The sequence below is a fragment of the Carcharhinus amblyrhynchos genome, chromosome 3 (genome assembly GCF_965287045.1).
Source record: "Carcharhinus amblyrhynchos chromosome 3, sCarAmb.v2.hapA, whole genome shotgun sequence".
In the NCBI taxonomy this organism is placed as follows: domain Eukaryota; kingdom Metazoa; phylum Chordata; class Chondrichthyes; order Carcharhiniformes; family Carcharhinidae; genus Carcharhinus; species Carcharhinus amblyrhynchos.
The window spans coordinates 137,662,442-137,683,635 of NC_137326.1; the positions used below are offsets into that span (position 1 = coordinate 137,662,442).

The 21,194-nt window shown below is 44.2% G+C and overlaps 1 protein-coding gene across 1 annotated transcript in view; it reads left to right on the plus strand.

The window, feature by feature from the left end:
• Window positions 1–21,194, plus strand: part of slc7a14a (solute carrier family 7 member 14a) — a 75,417-nt gene that overhangs the window by 50,766 nt on the left and 3,457 nt on the right. Inside the window, exons 4-7 of the mRNA XM_080186554.1 lie at window positions 646–863; window positions 8,014–8,160; window positions 15,755–15,963; window positions 17,750–18,627. Of these exons, the coding sequence (XP_080042680.1) occupies window positions 646–863; window positions 8,014–8,160; window positions 15,755–15,963; window positions 17,750–18,627 (1,452 nt within the window). The remainder of the gene's footprint in view (window positions 1–645; window positions 864–8,013; window positions 8,161–15,754; window positions 15,964–17,749; window positions 18,628–21,194) is intronic.

Below are 21,194 nucleotides of genomic sequence, written 5' to 3' on the forward strand. Positions count from 1 at the left end.
GTGGGAGATATGGGAGGGATGTCCGAGGTAGATTCTTCACTCAGAGAGTGGTTGGGGTGTGGAATAGACTGCCTGCTGTGATGGTGGAGTCAGACACTTTAAGAACTTTCAAACGGTTATCGGATAGGCACATGGAGCACACCAGAATGATAGGGAGGGGATAGCTTGATCTTGGGATTGGACATAGCTCGGCTCAGCATTGAGGGCCGAAGGGCCTGTACTGTGCTGTAATGTTCTATGGCCTATGTTCTATGTTCTATAGAAAAGCACCCCTATTGACTTTTATAATTTTCTCTCTGGCTGTGCTTGAATTAAATTGGAATATTGTTGCTATTTGTGGTTTGGACACATACTTGCTCGGGAGCACTTCAGCACTAAATTCGTTCTTTTAATGTTGGAACTTTACAGCTGGACAGACAGATCAGGCTGAAATGGATCTGAACTCTAGTCCCAGGGTGAACCAGCCACTGCACCATCATCCAGTTTGAGTGGCATGTCTTTCTGAGGACCTGATGTTTTTCGTGTTGGCCCCCCTAACCTTGCTGAAAGACAAATTGGTCTCAGCCAGTTGGAATGGCAGCTTGTTGGTCTTTAAGGTAACTCTTGTGACTGAGTGGCCCTGTTTTCTGTGCCTTGTTTGTACAGGGAAAGGGGAAGAATCTTATCCTGACCTCCTGGCCCTGTTCATTGCTGTCATCGTGACAGCCATCGTTTCCCTCGGGGTGAAAAACTCTGTGGGGTTCAACAACGTGCTGAACATTATCAACTTGGCTGCCTGGGTCTTTATCATGTTCTCCGGCCTCTTCTTCATTAACAGCTCCAACTGGGATGAAGGGAGATTCCTACCTTTTGGATGGTCTGGGGTGAGTAATAATCCCTGTGTTCATTATTGATCAATTCCATTTGGACGTAACAGGCATGGAATCAGTCTTCATTAGTAACGGATACCGGAAGCCATCAGTCTGCACCATCCCTTAGTCACCTTTGACCTTCCTTCCATCTGCTATTACCCTCACTCCATTACCCTTTCTCTGCCTTCATTGGCCCCTGAGCTACCCACCATTTGAACTTTCATTAACCCTTGTGCCACCCCAGTCACCATCAATTTGCTCCATCAGCATTCTGGACCTTGCTCCATTAATTTTGACCTGTCATCCGTCATCAAATTTCCTTCCATCACCCTTGACTTGCACTTTGTTACCCGTAACACTCAGCATCTCAACATTGACCATCCATCTAGAACCCTGGATCTTCTCCCAATCTGCCTGTAGGTAGTGACCTGTCCAACTGCATTAGACCCACCATGTCCTGCCCTCCCTCAGCCATGCCCAAATCCCCATGCGTTGTCACTACCCACTTGCAATACTTTGATCACCAAGAGAGAAAATGCTGGAAGTTCTCAGCAGGTCTAGCATCATCAGCAAGGAAAAAAAAAGCTGATGTTTCGAGGCCAGTTGACCCTTTGTCAAAGCTCCAAACTGCAATGCTTTAACACCTCCTATCTCATTGCCCAACAAAGCTCTTCATGAAACAAAATGAAGAAAAGCCCTCTTCATCTGGAGCTCACTACATTGAAACCAGTTATAAATCTGAAGGTACATATTTCTCATTTACTGAAGATTTAATTGTGAAGGAACCACTTAATCGGGCAAAATGGTATCTTGATGAGTATACATGACATGCTAATGTGTTAAAAATAGGTTCTCACTGCTTGCTGTCAGGAAACTCAATCTGCCTTCAACCTGCCACAATCTTCCTTCCCTTATTTCATCCCAGCATCAGGAAGCTGACATTATGCTTCCTAGATAATTAAGTGTACTCAAATATTTTGAATTCACCCAGGTATGTCCGAGACACACAAGATTCTTCAGATCACCATTCTCCCCAGTACTGAGGTCCACACTCAGCGCCATATAGCACCATATGTACACACTGGACTATTCTCTCCACCAGCATTGACTCGCTCTATCACAGTTCCATTTCATTGTTCATCTCATCTGACAAACAGTCCTGAGGAAGACTAATCATAGAATCATAGCAGCCCTATTGTGCAGAAGCAGGCCATTTGGCCCATCGAGTCTAAACCAACTTTCCGACAGAGCATCCCACCCAGACCCTATCCATGTAACCCCACATATTTACCCTGCTAATCCCCCTATCCTGTACATTTGGGACATTAAGGGGCAATTTAGCATGGCAAATCAACATAATCTGCACACCTTTGTAATAATGGACTTGAAATGTTAACTCTGCTCTTCTTCCAGTGATACTGCCAGACCTGTTGAGTTTCCCAGCACTTTGTGTTTTTGTTTTAATTAAATGCACTCACCCACCTCACTCCTTGATGCCAATAGCAGCATAGCGTTCCTGCCAAAGAGTGAGTTTTCCAGGGCAAGAAAGGGTGTTCAGAAGTAGTTATGATTTCAAGCTCCCAAAAAAACTCAGACCCTATCCAACTAGGTGTAACTTTTTCAAGAGTTTTTAGAGAGACAATAATATTATAAAAATGAAAGTTTGAATTAGTTCAAACAATTTCTAACACTTTTACATGTGATGCCCTCAATGCATCACATGATGTGCCTTGTGATGGGACAGAAAATCACTGACAATAAGTTCTGGATTTCCAAGTCCTATTGTGCAAATGACTAGGATAGTTTTGCCATCAATGCAACTGCAAAATCTTGGTTCTTATCCCTCTCCGTCCTACCAGCAGCAGATGAATGACGCAAAAATGAATTGACCATTGCAGCTGCTCGCGCAGACTCGTCAAATAATTTGTGTCAGTGTTGTCATCCTTTGCGCAAAGCTAAATTGAATTATTTTAAGTGGTTTTCTGGCAGCTTTTCAGCAGCAGCCATTGTCATTTACCCCACAGAATTATGCCAGAATTTTAAAACTGGAGCCTGCTTGTTTATGATAACATGGATCCTTAACTTACTGGCTTGGCTACATTCCAAAAAACGGCCTTACCTTGGTCTGCAGCGCAGCTGCCTCTCTATTTGTTGCTCATCACTCAGGTTTCAGCTCTGAGCTGATGTGTGGCTCTGTGTTAAAAGATAAATGAGTCCCCGGAATTGCTGCAGTAAAGACAAAACATTGTGGCCGAAATTCTCTGTGCTCATTCAAAGAACAAAGATCAGAGCAAACTACAGTGCAGAAACAGGTCCTTTGGCCCTTCAAGCCTGCACCGACCATGCTGCCTAACCCTCCTGGGGACCATACCCCTCTATTCCCATCCTATTCATGCATTTGTCCAGATGCCCCTTAAAAGTCACGACTGTATCTGCTTCCACTACCTCTCCCCAGCAGCGAGTTCCAGGCACCCACCACCCTCCGTGTAAAAAACTTGCCTCGTACATCTCCTTTAAACCTTGCCCCTCACACCTTAAACCTGTGCCCCTCTAGTAATTGATTCTTCCACCCTGGGAAAAAGCTACTGACTATCCACGCTGTCCATGACCCTCATAATCTTCAAGACTTCAATTCACTCCCTCAACCTCCATCGTTCCAGTGAGAACAAACCAAGTTTCTGCAAACTCTCCTCATATCTAATGCCCTCCATACCAGGCAACATCCTGGTAAATCTTTTCTGTAGCCCTCTCCAAAGCCTCTTTATCCTTCTAGCATTGTGGCGACCAGAATTGAACACTATATTCCAAATGCGGCCTAACTAAGGTTCTTATAAAGCTACGACATGACTTGCCAATTTTTAAATTCAATGCCCCCAGCTGGTGAAGGCAAGTGGCTGCGATTTTCCAGTACAGCTGAACGTGAATGGAGTTTTGACAGGGATGGCAAATTTTCTGTTCTCACTTGCAACAGGTCCTGCTACAGAGACGAAAATCCCACCCGGTAATTGGAGGAGGAAAAGAAATGATGGGTTGCGCAGAAATAGGCACTTTGTGTCTTTTGCACTGTGAAGTGAGGTGTGAATAACTCTGTGACTGCAGCGGAGGTTGGAGATAGAACATAGAACATAGAACATTACAGCGTGGAACAGGCCCTTTGGCCCACGATGTTGCGCCGACCAGTTAAAAAACAATGACCCACTAATCTAAACCAATCCCTTTTCGTCCATAAACCTATCCACGGGTCTCTTAAACGCCCCCAAACTAGGCGCGAGATAGAGACCCCTCCGCATTCTGAATCAAAAGCAAACCTGAAAACCCTTATGAAGACCAGCATTGAACCTATTCCTTATCACTGTCAGCACCAGTATGCTAAAGGGGAGTTTTCACTGAAAGAGGCACAATAATGTTAAGAGCAATCACATCTTTGGAATCTGTAAGAACATGTCCTGGGGTCGGTCCAATCAGATTCAAAGCAGCAATCAGTAAACCTGGAAACATTTGTGCTGTTCTCCGGGCTTAACTTTCAGATTCATCAGGCGGAATTTAACAGGCGCATCTGCCTGAGTTTCGTACGCACGATCACACCCAAGGCCAATGGAGAATGCCATTCTCCAAGCCCCGCCTGCCCCTGGAGTCGGGCAGGGGGTGGGTGGAGGGGGTGGGTTGTGGCGGTAAAATTCTGGCCACAGTGTGTCAATTACTTCTCAAACTATAATCTTACATTGAATTCACTTAATAAAGCAACAATATGGCCAAATTTCACATGGATCTTTTTCCAAGGGACTACAATCTCACATTTATAAAATATATATAGATATCATATTACAAAAGGATATATTGGTCTTGGAGGGAGTGCAGAGAAGGTTCACCAGGCTGATACCGGAGATGAGGGGGTTTGCTTATGAGGAGAGATTGAATAGACTGGGTCTGTTCTCGTTGGAGTTTAGAAGGCTGAGAGGGGGATCTTATAGAGACTTACAAGATACTGAAGGGGCTATATAGGGTAGAGACAGAGAGATTCTTTCTGCTTAGAAAGGAAACAAGAACTAGAGGACACAGCCTCAAAATAAGGGGGGTGGGGGGGGTTCAGTTTAGAATAGAATTGAGGAGGAAATTCTTCACTCAGAGAGTAGTGAATCTTTGGAATTCTCTGCCCATTGAAGTGGTGGAGGCTACGTCGTTAAATATGTTTAAGTCATGGGTAGATAGATTTCTGATAGACAAGGGAATTAAGGGTTATGGGGAGAAAGCGGGAAAGTGGAACTGATCCACTTCAGATCAGCCATGATCTTATTGAATGGTGGGGTAGGCTCAAAGGGCTAGATGTCCTATTCCTGCTCCTACTTCTTATGTTCTTATGAAGATGGTTATTTCTAAAGTTTAAAAACTTGAACAAAGAACCTTAAAGTGGCAGAAACTGTGTCTGCCTGTGGCCCCAAGACAAAAGAAGCCACTTTGTAGTTTTGGAAATCTCACCCTCATTATCTCCAAGGAACTACTACTGATCACCTGGGAACTGCACAGGCATAGAAAACTATGTAAAGGCTTTCTACATTTAATAACCCTGGCTGGCCAGAAGGAGACAGATTGACTTTTCAGAAAAAGGTCCCACAACTTTTCCTTCCAATTCCTAATTGCTGAGACAGTTAATAGTCTTCAGAATTCAAACAATGCATACAGACACGTCTTTGACAAAGACCAGTTGGAGGGGTACGGGCTCATGTGACATGGGTCTCTGGCTTGTGGAACGAGTAATATTGCCTTGCTGAACTGAATAGGTCAGTCTGCTGTTTACCATCTACCAGCAATCTCACAGGAAAGATACTCTATCCAGGATGAACACCTGGCTCCACCTACACTATTTCAGCTGGAAATCCTGTACAATTGCCTCCCAGACTGATTCATTACTGTCTGCCTATCTCACCTTTTGAAGCCAACACCATGGGAAAAGTGAATTATCCAGCATTGGTTTTTCAATCCTTTGTTAAATTTATTTTTTCATGCGAGTGTTATTGCCAAGGTCAGCATTTGTTGCCCACCCCTATTTTCCCTTGATGTAGGCCATTTCGAAAGGTGGTTAAGAGTCAACCACGTTACTGTGAATACGGAATCACGTGTCGGCCAAACCACAAAAGGATTTCCTTCCCTAAAGGGCATTAGTGAACAGTGAAGAGCAATCAATGATAGTTTCAAGTTCAATGTTACTGAGTCTAGCTTTCAATTTCAGATTTATTAATTGAATTGAAATTCTACTAGATGTCCTGTGTGAACACATTCCCACAGCAGTGGTCTGGGTCTCTGTATTCCTAGTTCATTGACATTACTGCTATTTACCGCTAACATTCATGAACCAATATTTATTTTCTCTGTGCCTTTTTTACTGTAAGACCTTTTCTTTATCCATCTCTTACTGTCTGAGCGTGGAGGCCACTTTGTGACCCTCCTTCCATATTTTGATAGTGTGCAAAGAAAATAACCTTTTTTAGTTCATCCCATCTAAGTTTACTGTGAAGTTATTAATAGAAAATTGGATAACAAGTGGCTGGGAAATATGTCACTGCTTACAAAAAGGAAACATGTCAAAACACCATTCTGTTTGTGACAAGTGGCGAGAGGAGAACTGAGTGCTATTGAAATTCACCTCTCTCCTGCCCATAACATTTTTCAGATCCCAGTAGGAAGGGATTTGCCTTGTGCAATGTCTATGAAGGTGGCATTGACATGTGGTCAATTATTGCAGACTTTAATTTATTATCATGGCAATGGTCCATCAGCTGGAACCTGGTCACACCATCTTTTGGCCACAGCCTCTGTGATGTTCTTCCCAGGATGGAATCCCCGCCTGCTCCTATAGGGTCACAGATACATACTCAGGGGTTCTCAGTCAAGGCACAGTGCAGGTACTGGCCAGTAGAAATGGTTACGAGGCTCAGAGCCGCTGTCGGCACTGGCCAATGAGCATGGGTGTCTGATCAAGAGTCAGTTCAGGGTTGGTGTGAGGTCAAGAGCCAATGTGGTAATTGGCCAACAGGGAAGATGTGGGGTCATAGATCCATGCGGGTATTGACAAATAGGAATGATGTAAGATGTGGGCCTCCAAATAAAAAGGCTGAACAATTTAAAGAAAGAATATTATTAATTATTGCAAATACCTTTTGACAGAACCAGTACCCAGTTATATCTCCATGGGACTGGGGGAGGAGGAGTCTGACAGCACTCAGTGCAACACACCCCCACCAGTGTCCCTACTCCTTTACCAGAACATATCTGGTTCCAAGTTAAAACACTATTCCCCAGCCAGGAAAGATCCAGCTAACCTTGCAAATGTTTTAACTTGGAACCAGATATGTTCCAACATCATCAAAAGCAAGTGGATCTTAGATTTATCAGATCTATTAATGGTATAGACCAGAATTTGATCGCCTCGCCCACCATGGGAATCAGAGCGGGCAAGGGTCGGACCAAGGAAAGATTTGTTGATCTCGGGTGGGATTTTATGGCTTTGGGACGAGTGAGGTCATAAAATCTCGCCCATAGTTTCTAAAGTGTTTTAAAAATGGAACTAATTCCTCTGAAATACAGAGAAAAAGGCATGGCAGCGAAAATACAAAGAAAATGGTATTGCACTAATGTTGACCTCATTCAAAGAGCTAGCATCGGACTGAGAGGCTGAATGACCTCACCTGCACAGTAAGATTTGATGATTTTATTCTATGAAAGAAATTCTTGCATTGATTCAACACCTTCCATGACATCATGATATCCCAATCCACTTTACAGCCAATAAAACACTTTGAAAGTGCTTTCTAAAGTAGGAAGCGTTGCAGCCAAAATTCACACAACATGATCCCCAAGGAGCAATGTGACAAAATCATTTGATAATCCCACTGGCTGAGGAATGAACACTGACGAGGGTAGAATGAGAGCTCCCTTACACATCCTGAAATAGTGCCATTCATTCAACAGTTTTTAATATCCCAACCCAAGAATGGCTCCTCCAACAGTGTAGCTCTCCCTCAGCACTGCACTGGGTGACGGGCCTACCCACGGAGCCACAACTGACACATTCAGTCAATCTGATTCAAACAGGAGTTTCCCAATACCTCATTTCTATGAGAGATGTCCTTTCCCCTGATTTGATTTTACAATCTGTTGGTTACAGGTGCTCCAGGGAGCTGCGACGTGTTTTTATGCATTTATCGGCTTTGACATAATCGCCACAACAGGAGAGGAAGCAAAGAGTCCAAACACTTCCATCCCTTACGCTATCACTGCTTCGCTGGTGATCTGCCTGACTGCATATGTGTCTGTGAGTGAAAAATTATCTTTGGTGGTTAAATGTAATCCAAATCTCCACTGCTTAAGGCCACTTTTGTGACTAAAGTTTTAAAGTTTATTTATTAGTGTCACAAGTCGGCTTACATTAACATTGCAATGAAGTTACTGTGAAAATCCCCTAGTCGCCACACTCCGCTGCCTGTTCGGGAACACTGAGGGAGAATTTAGCACGGCCAATGCACCTAAGCTGCACATCTTTGGAGTATGTGAGGAAACTGAAGCACTCGGAAGAGACCCACGCCAACACAGGGAGAATGTGCAAACTCCACAATGACAGTGCCCAAGACCGGGAATCAAACCCGGGTCCCTGGCACCGTGAGGCAACAATGCTAACCACTGTGCCACTGTGCTGCCCCTGCCACTGTGCAGTCCCCATTTATCTCCCTCCCTTTTCAAGGTAGATCTACCTCTGTGACCAATCCCTGTTCTCATATTGCCTTGTGTGGCTCGCTGTCAAATTATGGCACTATATAAATGCAAGTTATTGTTGTTATTGCTCTGGAATGTGTAGAACCATAGAATCCCAAAAGTGCAGACCATTCAGCTCATTGCGTCTGCATTGACTCTCTGAAAGAGCATCTTAACCTAGGCCCACTACCCCCAGCCCCCTCCCTATCCTTGCAATCCCATGTGTTAACATAGCTAATCCACCTAACCTTCACATTTTTGGACTGTGGGTATAAACCTACACAGACACAGAAAGAACACACAAACTCCACACAGGCAGTCACTCAAGATAGCTTCCAGAGTTGAACTTGGGTGCCTGATGCTATGAGGTAGCAATGCTAACTATTGTACCCTATGTAAATATAGTAACATCATCTTCATTTATCTTCTGTTTTTAGAGGTTTATGAATCAAGGCATAATTTTGTTTTCAAATTACACCCCTCTGTCCTTCTGGATGGTAAATATATAAAGAACAAAAGAACAAAGAGAACTATAGAACAGGAACAGACTGTTTGGCCTACCAAGTCTGTGTCGACACAGATGCCTCTCTAATCTAATGCCTTCTTGCCTCTGTGTGGTCCATATGCCTCTATTACCTCCCTATTCATCTATCTATCCAGATGCTTCTTGAACACTGTTGTAGAATCTGTTTCCACCACCTTCTCCAGCAGCATGTTCCACGCATTCACCACACTCTGTGTGAAAAACTTGCTCCTTATATCTCTTTTAAACTTTCCCCCCTCATTTTCAACCTAAATCCCTGAGTAATTAAAGCTTATTAGTCACAAATAAGACTTACATTAACACTACAATGAAATCACTTTGAAATTCTCCCAGTTGCCACACTCCGGCTCCTGTTTGGTTCAATGCATCTAATTAGCACATCTTTCAGACTGTGGGACGAAACCACAGCACCCAGAGGAAACCCACACAGATACAGGGAGAACATGCAAACTCCACACAGCCAGTTACCCAAGCCGGGAATCGAACCCGGGTCCCTGGCACTGTGAGGCAGCAGTGCTAACCACTGTGCCACCATGCTTCCCATAATTGACCCTTCAACCCTGGGGAAAAGACTCTTCACCCTATCTAGGCCTGTCATAATCTTGTAAACCTCTATCAGGTCCCCCCTCATCCTCTGACACTCCAATGAAAACAATCCAAGTTTGTTCAACCTTTCTTCATAGTCCATATTCTCCAAACCAGGCAACATCCTGGTAATTCTCTTCTGCACCCTTTCCAATGCATCAACATCCTTCCGGTAGTGTGATAACCAGAATTGTATACAGTACTCCAAACGCGGCCTAACCAAATCTGCAACATGATTTTCCAATTCCTAAACTCAATGCCCTGACTGATGAAGGCCAGCGTTCCGTACACCTTCCTGACCACCTTGTTCACCTGAGTTCCACCTTCAGGGAACTGTGGACCTGCACACCAGGATCCCCCTGTATGCCAATATTTCGAATGGATCTATCATTTAATTTATACTTTCCTTTTGCAGTGGATCTTCCAAATCGCATCACCTCACTTTTGTCCGGTTTCAATTCTATCTGCCATCCTTTGACCCAAGTCTCCAGCCGATTTATATCCTGCTGTCTGCTCTGACAATCCTCCTTACTATCTGCTAGTCCCTCAATTTATGTATCATCTGCAAATTTACTAATCAGACCACCTACATTTTCCTCCAAATTAGTTATATATGTTACAAACAACAGAGGACCCAGTACTGATCCCTGAGGAACATCACTTGTCACAGGTCTCCATTCAGAAATGCATCCTTCCACTGCTACCCTCTGTCTTCTGTGACCGAGCCAGTTTTGTATCCATCTTACCAGCTCACCTTGGATCCCATGTGACCTCACCTTCTGTATCAGTCTGCCATGAGGAACCTTATTGAGGGCTTTACTAAAGTCCATGTATACAACATCAACTGCCCATTCTGGTCAATTTTTCTTGTCACTTCCTCAAAGAACTCAATCAAGTTTGTGAGACACAACCTCCCCTTCACAAAACCACGCTGCTTATCACTAATAAGCCTATTCTCTTCCAGATGTGAGTACATCCTGTCCCTAAGAATCTTCTCCAATAACTTCCCCACCACTGATGGAAGGCTCACAGACCTGTAATTTCCCAGATTGTCTCTGCTGCCCTTCTTAAACAGAGGAACAATATCAGCTACTTTCCAATCCTCTGGTACCTCGCCCGTGGTTAAAGACGATACAAAGATTTTGGCGAAGACCTTCGCAATTTCTTCCCTTGCCTCTTTTGGTATTTTGGCATAGACTTTATCTGGCCCTGGGGACTTGTCCACCTTAATGTTTTTCGAAACCTCCAACACCTTCTCTTGCTTTATCTCAACATGTCTTAGAAATGTCAATATCCCCCTTTCTACACTTACCATCCACCACATCCTTCTCCTTTGTGAAGGTCTTTCCTTGTAGGATAAAGCTGATCTGGTTCAGGTCAGTCCATGTTCTGGCTGATGATGAATTAGTTGATCTCATTTTGGTTACCAGATATTGCACTATGTTTGACTTAAATCTGTGAATGATCTGTTACAACTTAACTGGGTTTTCTCCTCCTGACCATGATCTACTGGGAGTGTGCGTAAGAATTTGGCTCAGCTGTACTCTGTCTCCATGGTATAGTTTTCAACCCTCTAGGATTATTCAGAAGTTGCCAGGAGTTGTAGCCTGCCTGCAGGACAGGCTGTAAGCAACAGCCAGGAAAAATATCAGAGGAGCAATAAATGAAACCTTGATTTTTTTATATGTTCTTTGAACATTTTTAGCTCTTTAAATATTGGAGATATTGCACTTTTTAAACCAAAGGTTAATAATAATCTTCTTGGGTGACTAATGTTTTGTTCCCTTCCCAATTAGCCATGGGAAGACAGAACAGGGTGAGTGGACCAATGGCAAGGTTAGGGTGGTTCGAGGTGTGAAGTCACGCGAGGAATAGATCCATTGCAGTATTTGGAAATTCCAGTCCATCGTCAAATAACCTGTCCACTTCATCGAGACTCAAACATGAGGAATGAAGCATAATGCTTTAGTGTAGGAAGAATCAGGGCAGGAAAAGTGAGTCTTTTGTTGTTGAGTAGCTCAGCAATTGTGCACGGGTCTGTGGTGCAAGAAATGATTAAAAGGAATAATCGAGATGAGATAAAAGTGGAAGTAGCAGCAAGCTTGGAGATGCAGTCAGAAGAAAAAAGGAGGAGGATAAAAGAGTTCTATAGTGCAATTGTTCTGGTGAAAAGAATTAGTTAAAAACTCTATGTTTGCCAGGTCCATCAGGTGACATGGGCCATTCAGAAAATTGTCAACAAATTTCTCCCCAAAATTTGAAGTCCATTACTGCACAAATGATTTGAAAACTGGGTTTTTCTATAGGGAGCTGGTTGAGAATAGGCAAATAGATGCACACATACTGCACTGCACTCAGTGTCTCTCTCATGTAAACTCACATAATAGTTCTCAGTAAAATGCCAGATGTTTTGGCACTCTGTCCAGTCTCTGCACCTGGTTCTAAAATCTTTCCATCCTTGATGCAAACTAGGAGCCAGCATCTGGCCTCCTTCCCACCCTGGGCAATCATTGTGGGGAGTTGTTTACGATAAGTATTAGATGGTAATGGCTCCTCTTAACTCTTTGCCTGCCACTGGTCCTGGCTAGATGCCTCACCCCAACATCAATTACAATTAGAGCCACACGCTGCCCACCCATATCCTTCCCACCCACACCCTGCCTGCCCACACCCTGCCTGCCCACACCCTGCCCGCCCACACCCTGCCCGCCCACACCCTGCCCGCCCACACCCTGCCCCTGGTCCTGGCTAGATGCCTCACCCCAACATCAATTACAATTAGAGCCACACGCTGCCCACCCATATCCTTCCCACCCACACCCTGCCCGCCCACACCCTTTCCACCCACACCCTTTCCACCCACACCCTTTCCGCCCACACCCTGCCCGCCCACACCCTGCCCGCCCACACCCTGCCCACATGCCCACACCCTGCACGCCCACACCCTGCCCGCCCACACCTTCCCATTCATCTAGTGGCAGCTGCAGACTTGGCAGTACAGCAGCTGCAGAATACAGGTTTGTTTGCCATGTAGAAAGTGACTCATTCAAAAAATTCACACAAGTGCTTTATGTTCCCTCAACCAAGTCTTGATCTGAAAGCCGAAACAGTCTAACTGAGCATGGGAGAAACCACTTTAGCGCAACTTTCACTTTGCCACTTTTGTCCAAAATGGCACCGGAGAGAGGGGATTTCTTGCGAGCTGTGCCCAGCATACCCTCTAATTCTATCTTTCATCGTGCTTTATGCTTTTAGAACTGTACACTAGCTTTTTTAAACTCTGTAGCAATGCTTTAACTGTAACTTTAATGCTGTGACTGTAACCCTCTCCTTTTCTTCTCTATGAACGGTATGTTTTGTCTGTATATCGCACAAAAAACAATACTTTTCACTGTATGCTAATACATGTGACAATAAGAAATCAAATCAAAATCGTCCAATAGCAATCAGGCATTGGGATTATTGACTGGTTTCCTCCTTTCTAACTTTAATTGGCTGAAGCCACCCAGCCTATTTCTCCTCCAAGGCTAGTGAACGTGGACTAGGATTGAACTTGGGATCTTGTGAGGCTGTGGGTTGGGGTTGTCCACTGTGCTACTCATTGAGCCTTTGATGTTACCTACACCATTCCCAGAATAGTCCATGTCTTGAGGGTTCCTTTGATAGTTGAATATCAAACCTGAAGCATGTTGAGTGAAGAAGACTGAGACAGAGAAGTGAATAACGCGGCTGATACCTGGCCGGGAGCCTCTCTGACTGTTCTTGTTAAATGTTCCATTACATTGATTTCAGCATTCACACTGCACTTTACTGCAATATGCTGTAGTTGAATTGTTGCCAGAAGTCCTTCCAGCAACATGCAAGCAGATGGGATAGAATAACAGGCAGGCTACTGTGACAGAGATATCTGAATATAGGTCTCACGTCAAACCATTAGACAGATTGGGATAAACCCTAATATAAGCACTTGCATTAAAAATACATACTGTAATTAGTAATTTAAAAGGAGACAAGGAAACTCATTTATTCAGATATAAAGGCCACGGGAAAAGTTATAAATGAGTAAATTCTTGAGTGATAACAGAGTGAAAAGGATTATGTTCACCCAAAGGATGGTTAGTTTGTTATAAACATGGCTGTTGAGATGGGATATACCTTGATGCCTTTCTGGAGAAAGAGGGCTTAGGGGTCGGGGGAGCGGGTGGATCGATGGGGTTGAGCAATATTGTGAGGATGGGATTGAGGAGTAGGTGGCAAGAAAATGGAAAGGTGAGATTGAGGGATTATGGGGAGTATGTGTGTGGGTGCGATCCAGGGAAATAGGGAAAACATGGGTAAGTGGGATTGAGGGATATGAGGAGAAGATAGTGGGATTGAGGGATAAGAGACAGTGTTGGTAGGTTGGTTGAGGGATATGGGGAGGAGTTAGGTGAGTAGGTTTTAAAGATATGGGAAGAAGGTAAGTAGGTGGTGAGGGAACTGATATAAAGCCAGCAGAGACCAGTTGGGCCTAATGGCCTTGTCTGTCTATGCCTGATAATTTATTTGTTTCTTTAGTGAGCAAGGGGGTGATAGGTTACTGGGAGTAGTCCTAGTACAGATTTGAGATTACAATCAGATCAGCCATTAGAGTCTTAGAATCATAGAGGTTTACAGCAGGGAAACAGGCCCTTCAGCCCAACTTGTCCATGCCACCCTTTTTTTTAAACCCCTAAACTAATCCCAATTGCCCGCATTTGTCCCATATTCCTCTATACCCATCGTACCCATGTAACTATCCAAAAAATTTAAAAGATAAAATTGTATCCAGCTCTACTACCACCTCTGGCAGCTTGTTCCAGACACTCACCACCTTCTGTGTGAAAACATTACCCCTTTAGACACTTCTATATCTCTTCCCTCTCACCATAAACCTGTGCCCTCTAGTTTTAGACTCTCAACCTTTGGGGAAAGACATTGACGATCTGCCTTGATATGCCCCTCATTATTTTATAGACCTCTATAAGGTCACCCCTCAGCCTCCTACGCTCCAGAGAAAAAGTCCCAGTCTATTCAGCCTCTCCTTATAACTCAATCCAGCAAGTCCCAGTAGCACCCTAGTAAATCTTCTCTGCACTCTTTCTAGTTTAATAATACCCTTTCTAATAGGGTGACCAGACTTGCGCACAAAATTCCAAGTGTGGCCTTACCAATGTCCTGTACAGCTTCAACAAGACGTTCCAACTCCTGTATTCAATGTTCTGCCCGATGAAACCAAGTATGTCGAATGCCTTCTTCACCACTCTGTCCACCTGTGACTCCACTTTCAAGGAACTATGCACATATACCCCTAGATCTCTTTGTTCTGTAACTCACCCCAGCGCTCTACCATTAACTGAGTGAGTCCTGCCCTGGTTCAGTCTACCAAAATACATCACCTCTCGTTTGTCTAAACTAAACTGCATCTGCCATTCATTGGCCCATTGGCCCAATTGATCAAGAACCCATTGCAATTGGAGATAACTTTCTTCACTGTCCACTATGCCGCCAATCATGGTCTCATCTGCAAACTTACTAACCACGCCTCCTAGATTCTCATCCAAATCATCAATATAAATGATAAATAACAGTGGGCCCAGAACTGATCCCTGAGGCACACTGCTGGTCACAGGCCTCCAGTTTGAAAAACAATTCTCTACAACCACCCTCTGGCTTCTTTCAAGAAGCCAATTTTGTATCCGTTAACATATTAAATGGCAGAACAGGCTCAAAGGGCTGAATGACCTCCCCGGCTCTTAATTCATTTGTTTGTATGCTTCTGTGGTATACATTCTATGTAATTCTATGTACTGCCGTATGTCAAAAACAAACTGATGTCCTGACATCCATCTCTTCATTGGCAGCTGTAAAGTGAGTGCCTCTGCTGCTCTTTAGACGTCACTTCCCTGTGATGGCTTGAACTGTGCCTATAATATATAACTCTTTGCCTGTTGGTAAGTGTTAATCATACTGGATTACTGACATTGTGTATCTCTCCTTCCTTTACTAGGTCAGTGTTATCCTGACACTGATGGTACCTTACTATGCCATTGACACAGAATCTCCACTGATGGAGATGTTTGTTCTGCACGGATTCCACGCAGCCAAGTACATTGTCGCTATAGGTTCAGTGGCGGGGCTGACGGTCAGTCTGCTTGGCTCTCTCTTCCCGATGCCCAGGGTGATTTACGCCATGGCTGATGATGGTCTGCTCTTCAGGTCAGTGGTCTCTTACACTCCAGGCCCCGCTCCTTATGGTCCAGGTGATTGTCACTGTGAAGGGAATCAGCTTCGAGATTTCTTACAGTAATGGATAAGGAGAAAGCTATTGTCCTTCCCTGTGCCACATCTCCTAACATTCCCTCTATGAAAAAACTCAATGGGCCTGTTGGCCAATGTCTTTGAGTCCCGATGAAAGAGACAGGATTCTCCTATCAGGAAGCTCTGCTGCACTATCTGGTAGGTGGCCAGGTCACAGTGGGAACATCTCAGGTGCCTATTGATGCAAAGCCCAGAAAGAACTTTAAAAAGGGAGTTTGATAGTTCTTCATGAGTTCAGCAGTGGGACTGGGTTTAGATCATAGACCATAGATCATAGAAACCTACAGTGCAGTAAGAGGCCCTTCAGCCCTTCGAGTCTGCACGGAACACAATCCCACCCAGGCCCTACCCCCATATCCCTACATATTATACCCACTGATCTCTCTAACCTACACATCCCGGGACACTAAGGAACAATTTCTTAGCATGGCCAATCAACCTAACCCGCACATCTTTGGACTGTGGAAGGAAACCGGAGTACCTGGAGGAAACCCATGCAGACACGGGGAGAATGTGTAAACTCCACATTCCATAATCATATGGAAATTCAAATTTGAATCTTGCCACAGCATTTGGTGGAATTTGAATTCACTAAAAATATCTGCAATTAAGAATCTACTGATGACCATGAAACCATTGTCGATTGTTGGAAAAACCCATCTGGTTCACTAATGTCCTTTAGAGAAGGAAACCTGCCATCCTTAGCTGGTCTCTTGAATGCAGTTTAAAAATTTTGCACCCTCTGTGCCCTTCGTACAGTTCGTATCCCAACAGATGTTGTATTTGATTTTAAAATTCTCATCCTTGTTTCCAAATCCCTGCATGGCCTCTTTCCTTCCTATCTCTGGGATCTGCACCAGCCCTACAACACTCTGCGACCTCTGCCCTCTGTTGCTCACCTCATGAGAATAATTAACATTTATATTATATGGTTTACATCACTGTACTATTGGTGGCCATGCGGCATTCAGCCACAGAACTGTGCATTTTCTTCCTTAACCCTTTTTATTTATTCAGTCAAAGGATGTAGGTTTCTCTGGCTGGGCCAGAATTCATTGCCCATCCCTAGTTGCCCCCTGAGAAGGTGTTGGTGAACTGCCTTCCTGAACCACTGCATTGCCTGTGGTATAGTTGCACCAACGTGCTGTTAGGGAGGATTTTGACCCGGCGACAGTGAAGGAAGGGTGATATATTTCCAAGTCAGGGAGATAGGTCAGGGCAGAACTCCCAGGTCGTGGTGCTCTTGGGTATTTGCTGCTCTTGTCCTCCTAGATGGCAGTGACTGTGGGTTTCTCTACCTGAGTCTTCCTTTAAGATGTTCCTTAATGTCTCCCTCTTTGACCACGTTTTTGTTATCAGTCCTCATATTTCCTTTTGTGGCTCGTTGCTGAATAAGTTTTGATAATGCTTCTGTGAGGTACCTTGAGATATTTACTCCAATAACCATATTATACAAATGGAAGTTGTTGATGTATAATCACATGGAATAGTTAAGATGAATAATACACAAACCTTTAATGGAAAACAAGATAAACAAACGAGGGAGAAAGGGTTATGAAGAAGGATCCTCATATGGAACATAAACACCAGCTTAGACTGGTTGGGCTGAATGGCCTGTCTCAAAACTGTAAAATGTATGTAGTTCCATGACCATGCTGTAATGTTTACAATTATGGTTGTCTAGGTTTTTTGCCCATGTCAGTAACTACACGGAGACCCCAGTTGTGGCCTGCATTGTTTCAGGATTCCTGGCAGGTCTTCTTGCCCTGCTGGTCAGCCTACGAGACCTGATTGAAATGATGTCCATCGGAACTCTCTTGGCCTACACCCTGGTGTCGGTATGTGTCCTGCTTCTGCGTTATCAGCCCGAGACTGACATTGATGGTTTTGTCAAGTTCTTATCGGAGGAAGGCACAAAGAAGAAGGAAGGAGTGCTGGCTGAGTGCGAGAAAGAGGCTGGTTCCCCGATGAGTGAGGGGGAAGACTACACTGGCCTTGGGAAGAATACTTGTGGTGCTAAGAACCTGCCATCATTGGGAGATAATGAGATGCTGATTGGGAAACCAGACAAGTCCAGTTATAGTATGAATCATCCCAACTATGGCACGGTGGATATGAGCACAGGAATAGAGGCAGATGAATCTGAGAACATCTACTTGATAAAGCTGAAGAAGCTGATTGGACCTCGGTATTACACCATGAGGATTCGGCTTGGTCTGCCCGGTAAGATGGATCGTCCCACCACCGTCACTGGACGCACGGTCACCACCTGTGTGATGCTGCTCTTTGTCTTGATGTTTGTCTTCTGCTCCTTTGCCATTTTTGGGGAGGAGTACGTCTATGAACGGAGCTGGTGGGCCATCCTCCTGATGATCCTGATGGCACTGCTGATCTGCTCTCTGGTCTTTGTGATCCTACAGCAGCCTGAGAACCCCAAGAAGCTGCCATACATGGCACCCTGTGTCCCGTTTGTGCCTGCATTCGCCATGTTGGTAAATATGTACCTCATGTTGAAGCTCTCCAGTATAACTTGGATCCGCTTTGCAGTCTGGTGCTTTGTAGGTAAGTGTGATTAAATGCTTTGGGGGACTTCATTGATGCTAGAATTGGGTTAAATATTCAACGTTCACATTTGAATAAAATCTGTCTGCTCTGATTATGAATCAATTAGTGTCAATCAGGCAGAAATATAATTGTCCTTGTTGTTGAAAATTAAAACAAATTTACACTAAAAACAATTTCATTTCTAATTGTAACTGGAAGAGTGGGAGATTAATGATTTGTTTCCACAATGTCAGTTGGCTGATACCAATTCAAACTGAATGGGTTTCTCTTTGCTAAATCCAAAGTGAAATTTATGGTCTCGGCTCAGTCCCTTTGTGAGGATTGATCCAGAAAAGAATGAGGAAGGGCATTGGGACACATTTATTTACACAATGGCTTCTTTGATTTTGGAGTTGTAGCATGCAGTGGAATGAGTTTTGGATTTCTCCAGCAAAGAGCTAGGGCAGACACAATGGGCCAAGTGGCCACATTCTGTTCTGTAAACTCTAAAGGTTCAATGGAAACTTGGTACATAACAAATAAAAGTACGCAAAATGTGATATAAATACTTCAGTGTATTTGTCCATTGCAGAGTCACAGAGTAATAGAGGTTTACAGCACAGCTTGTCCATCCACCCTTTTCTTAAAACCACAAAGCTAGTCCCAATTGCCTATGTTTGGCCTATGTCCCTCTATACACATCTTACCCATGTAAAAGTCTAAATGCTTTTTAAAAGACAAAATTGCACCCACCTTTACCACTATCTCTGGCAGCTCGTTCCAGACACTCATCACCCTCTGTGTGAAAAAATTTTTCCTATGGGCCTTTTTATATCTCTCCCCTCCCACCTTAAATATATGCCCTCTAGTTTTAGACTCCCTTACCTTTGGGAAAAGATATTAGCTAGCTGATCTGTGCCTCTCATTATTTTATAGACCTCTATAAGATTACCCCTAAGCCTCCTATGCTCCAGAGAAAAAAGTCCCAGTCTATCCAACCTCTCCTTATTACTTGAACCATCAAGTCCCGGTAGTATCCCAGTAAATCTTTTCTGCACTCTTTCGAGTTTAATAATATCCCTTCTATAATAGGGTGACCAGAACTGTACACGGTTTTCCAAGTGTGGCCTTACCAATGTCTTGGACAACTTCAACAAGATGCCTCAAGTCCTGTATTCAATTTTCTGACCAATGAGATCAAGCATGCCGAATGCCTTCTTCATTACTCTGTCCACCTGTGACTCCAGTTTCAAGGAGCTATGAACATGTACTCCAAGATCTCTTTGATCTATAACTCTCCCTTCACCGTCCTATTAATTAGCTCGATCGGTGGAAGGGTCTCTTCTGCGCTGTAGTATTTTGTGATCCTGTAATGCATTCCAGACCTGAACCACACGTGTGGAACAGTTTTTTCTCAGATCCCATTTGTTTCTTTTGCAAATGACTTGGTGTCTTTGTCCTCTCATCTTGGCCCTTTTGTGAGTCCTTCGTTTATCCACTCCAATATTGGGTTTGTCCGTTTTAAAGTGGAAACTGCCTAAAACAGGTATTAGGCTCCTTGCACATGGCACTAAAAGACCTGAGGCCAGATTTAACTCCCTCAGGGATATTGGTCACAATGATTTGCTGTTCTGCTGTGCTTGGCATCCTGCAATGACCATTGTAAGTTCAACAAAAAGAATCAATGATCTTTGCTGTGAGTCAGGAGGAGCAGGAGTGTTCCTTCAATTCCACAAAATTCACTTTCACTTTCCTCTATTGTGACTCTATCTATAAACTCCAGCCTCCTCGCACAATAGCTCCCTTGCCATTAACCTTAACCTTCTGATAGGTGCCAATGAGGCAAAAGGCCTGACATTCATCAAATGAGGCCTCCTCACTGTACCATTTGCCCACATAGGGAATTCCTCTTGTTTGTAACAGGCTTTCACAAAGGGGGACCTGGTGAACAGAACCCACCAGGGGCACACAGGTATGTACCACCCCCATGGGGGAGTGGGGCCTCGCATGAGCAATGCACTGGTAGTGCACCCTGGCAGTGCCATTGGGCAATGTCAGTGGTGGTGGGGGGAGGCTTCAATTGTCGATGTTCAGAATTGGCAGTAGAGGTGTTCCTTGGGGAGGTAGGTCCCTGTGGGTGAATTGGGTGGGGGAGGTGCAGATTCTGTGTCCATTGGTGGGAGGGGAGTTGTTTGCTGGGGGGTCCTGAGTCCGTGGGATGGTTCCACAATTATATTCCTCATATCTCTGACCAGAGTCCTATTTGTTTATCCTGTGTGCGTCCTCATGTTTCCAACTGATCCATCCAGCTGACACTGGCTGGGGAATCAAGGCCCACATCGCAAGAGAATTGGATTCTTGAAACAGAAGAACGAGAAAGTCATGGTCAGAGAAATCTCAGAGCAGATTTCACGGAGCAGTTCAAAATTAGGAGTGATTTTGATATAGTGAAAATGGAGCAACTGTTCCTACTGGCAGGAAGCTTAATACCAGAAGACACAGATCCAAAATAATTTGCAAAGGAACGAGAGAGTAGATGAGGGGGCAAATAAAATTATGAGCTGTTATGATCTGGAATGCAGATT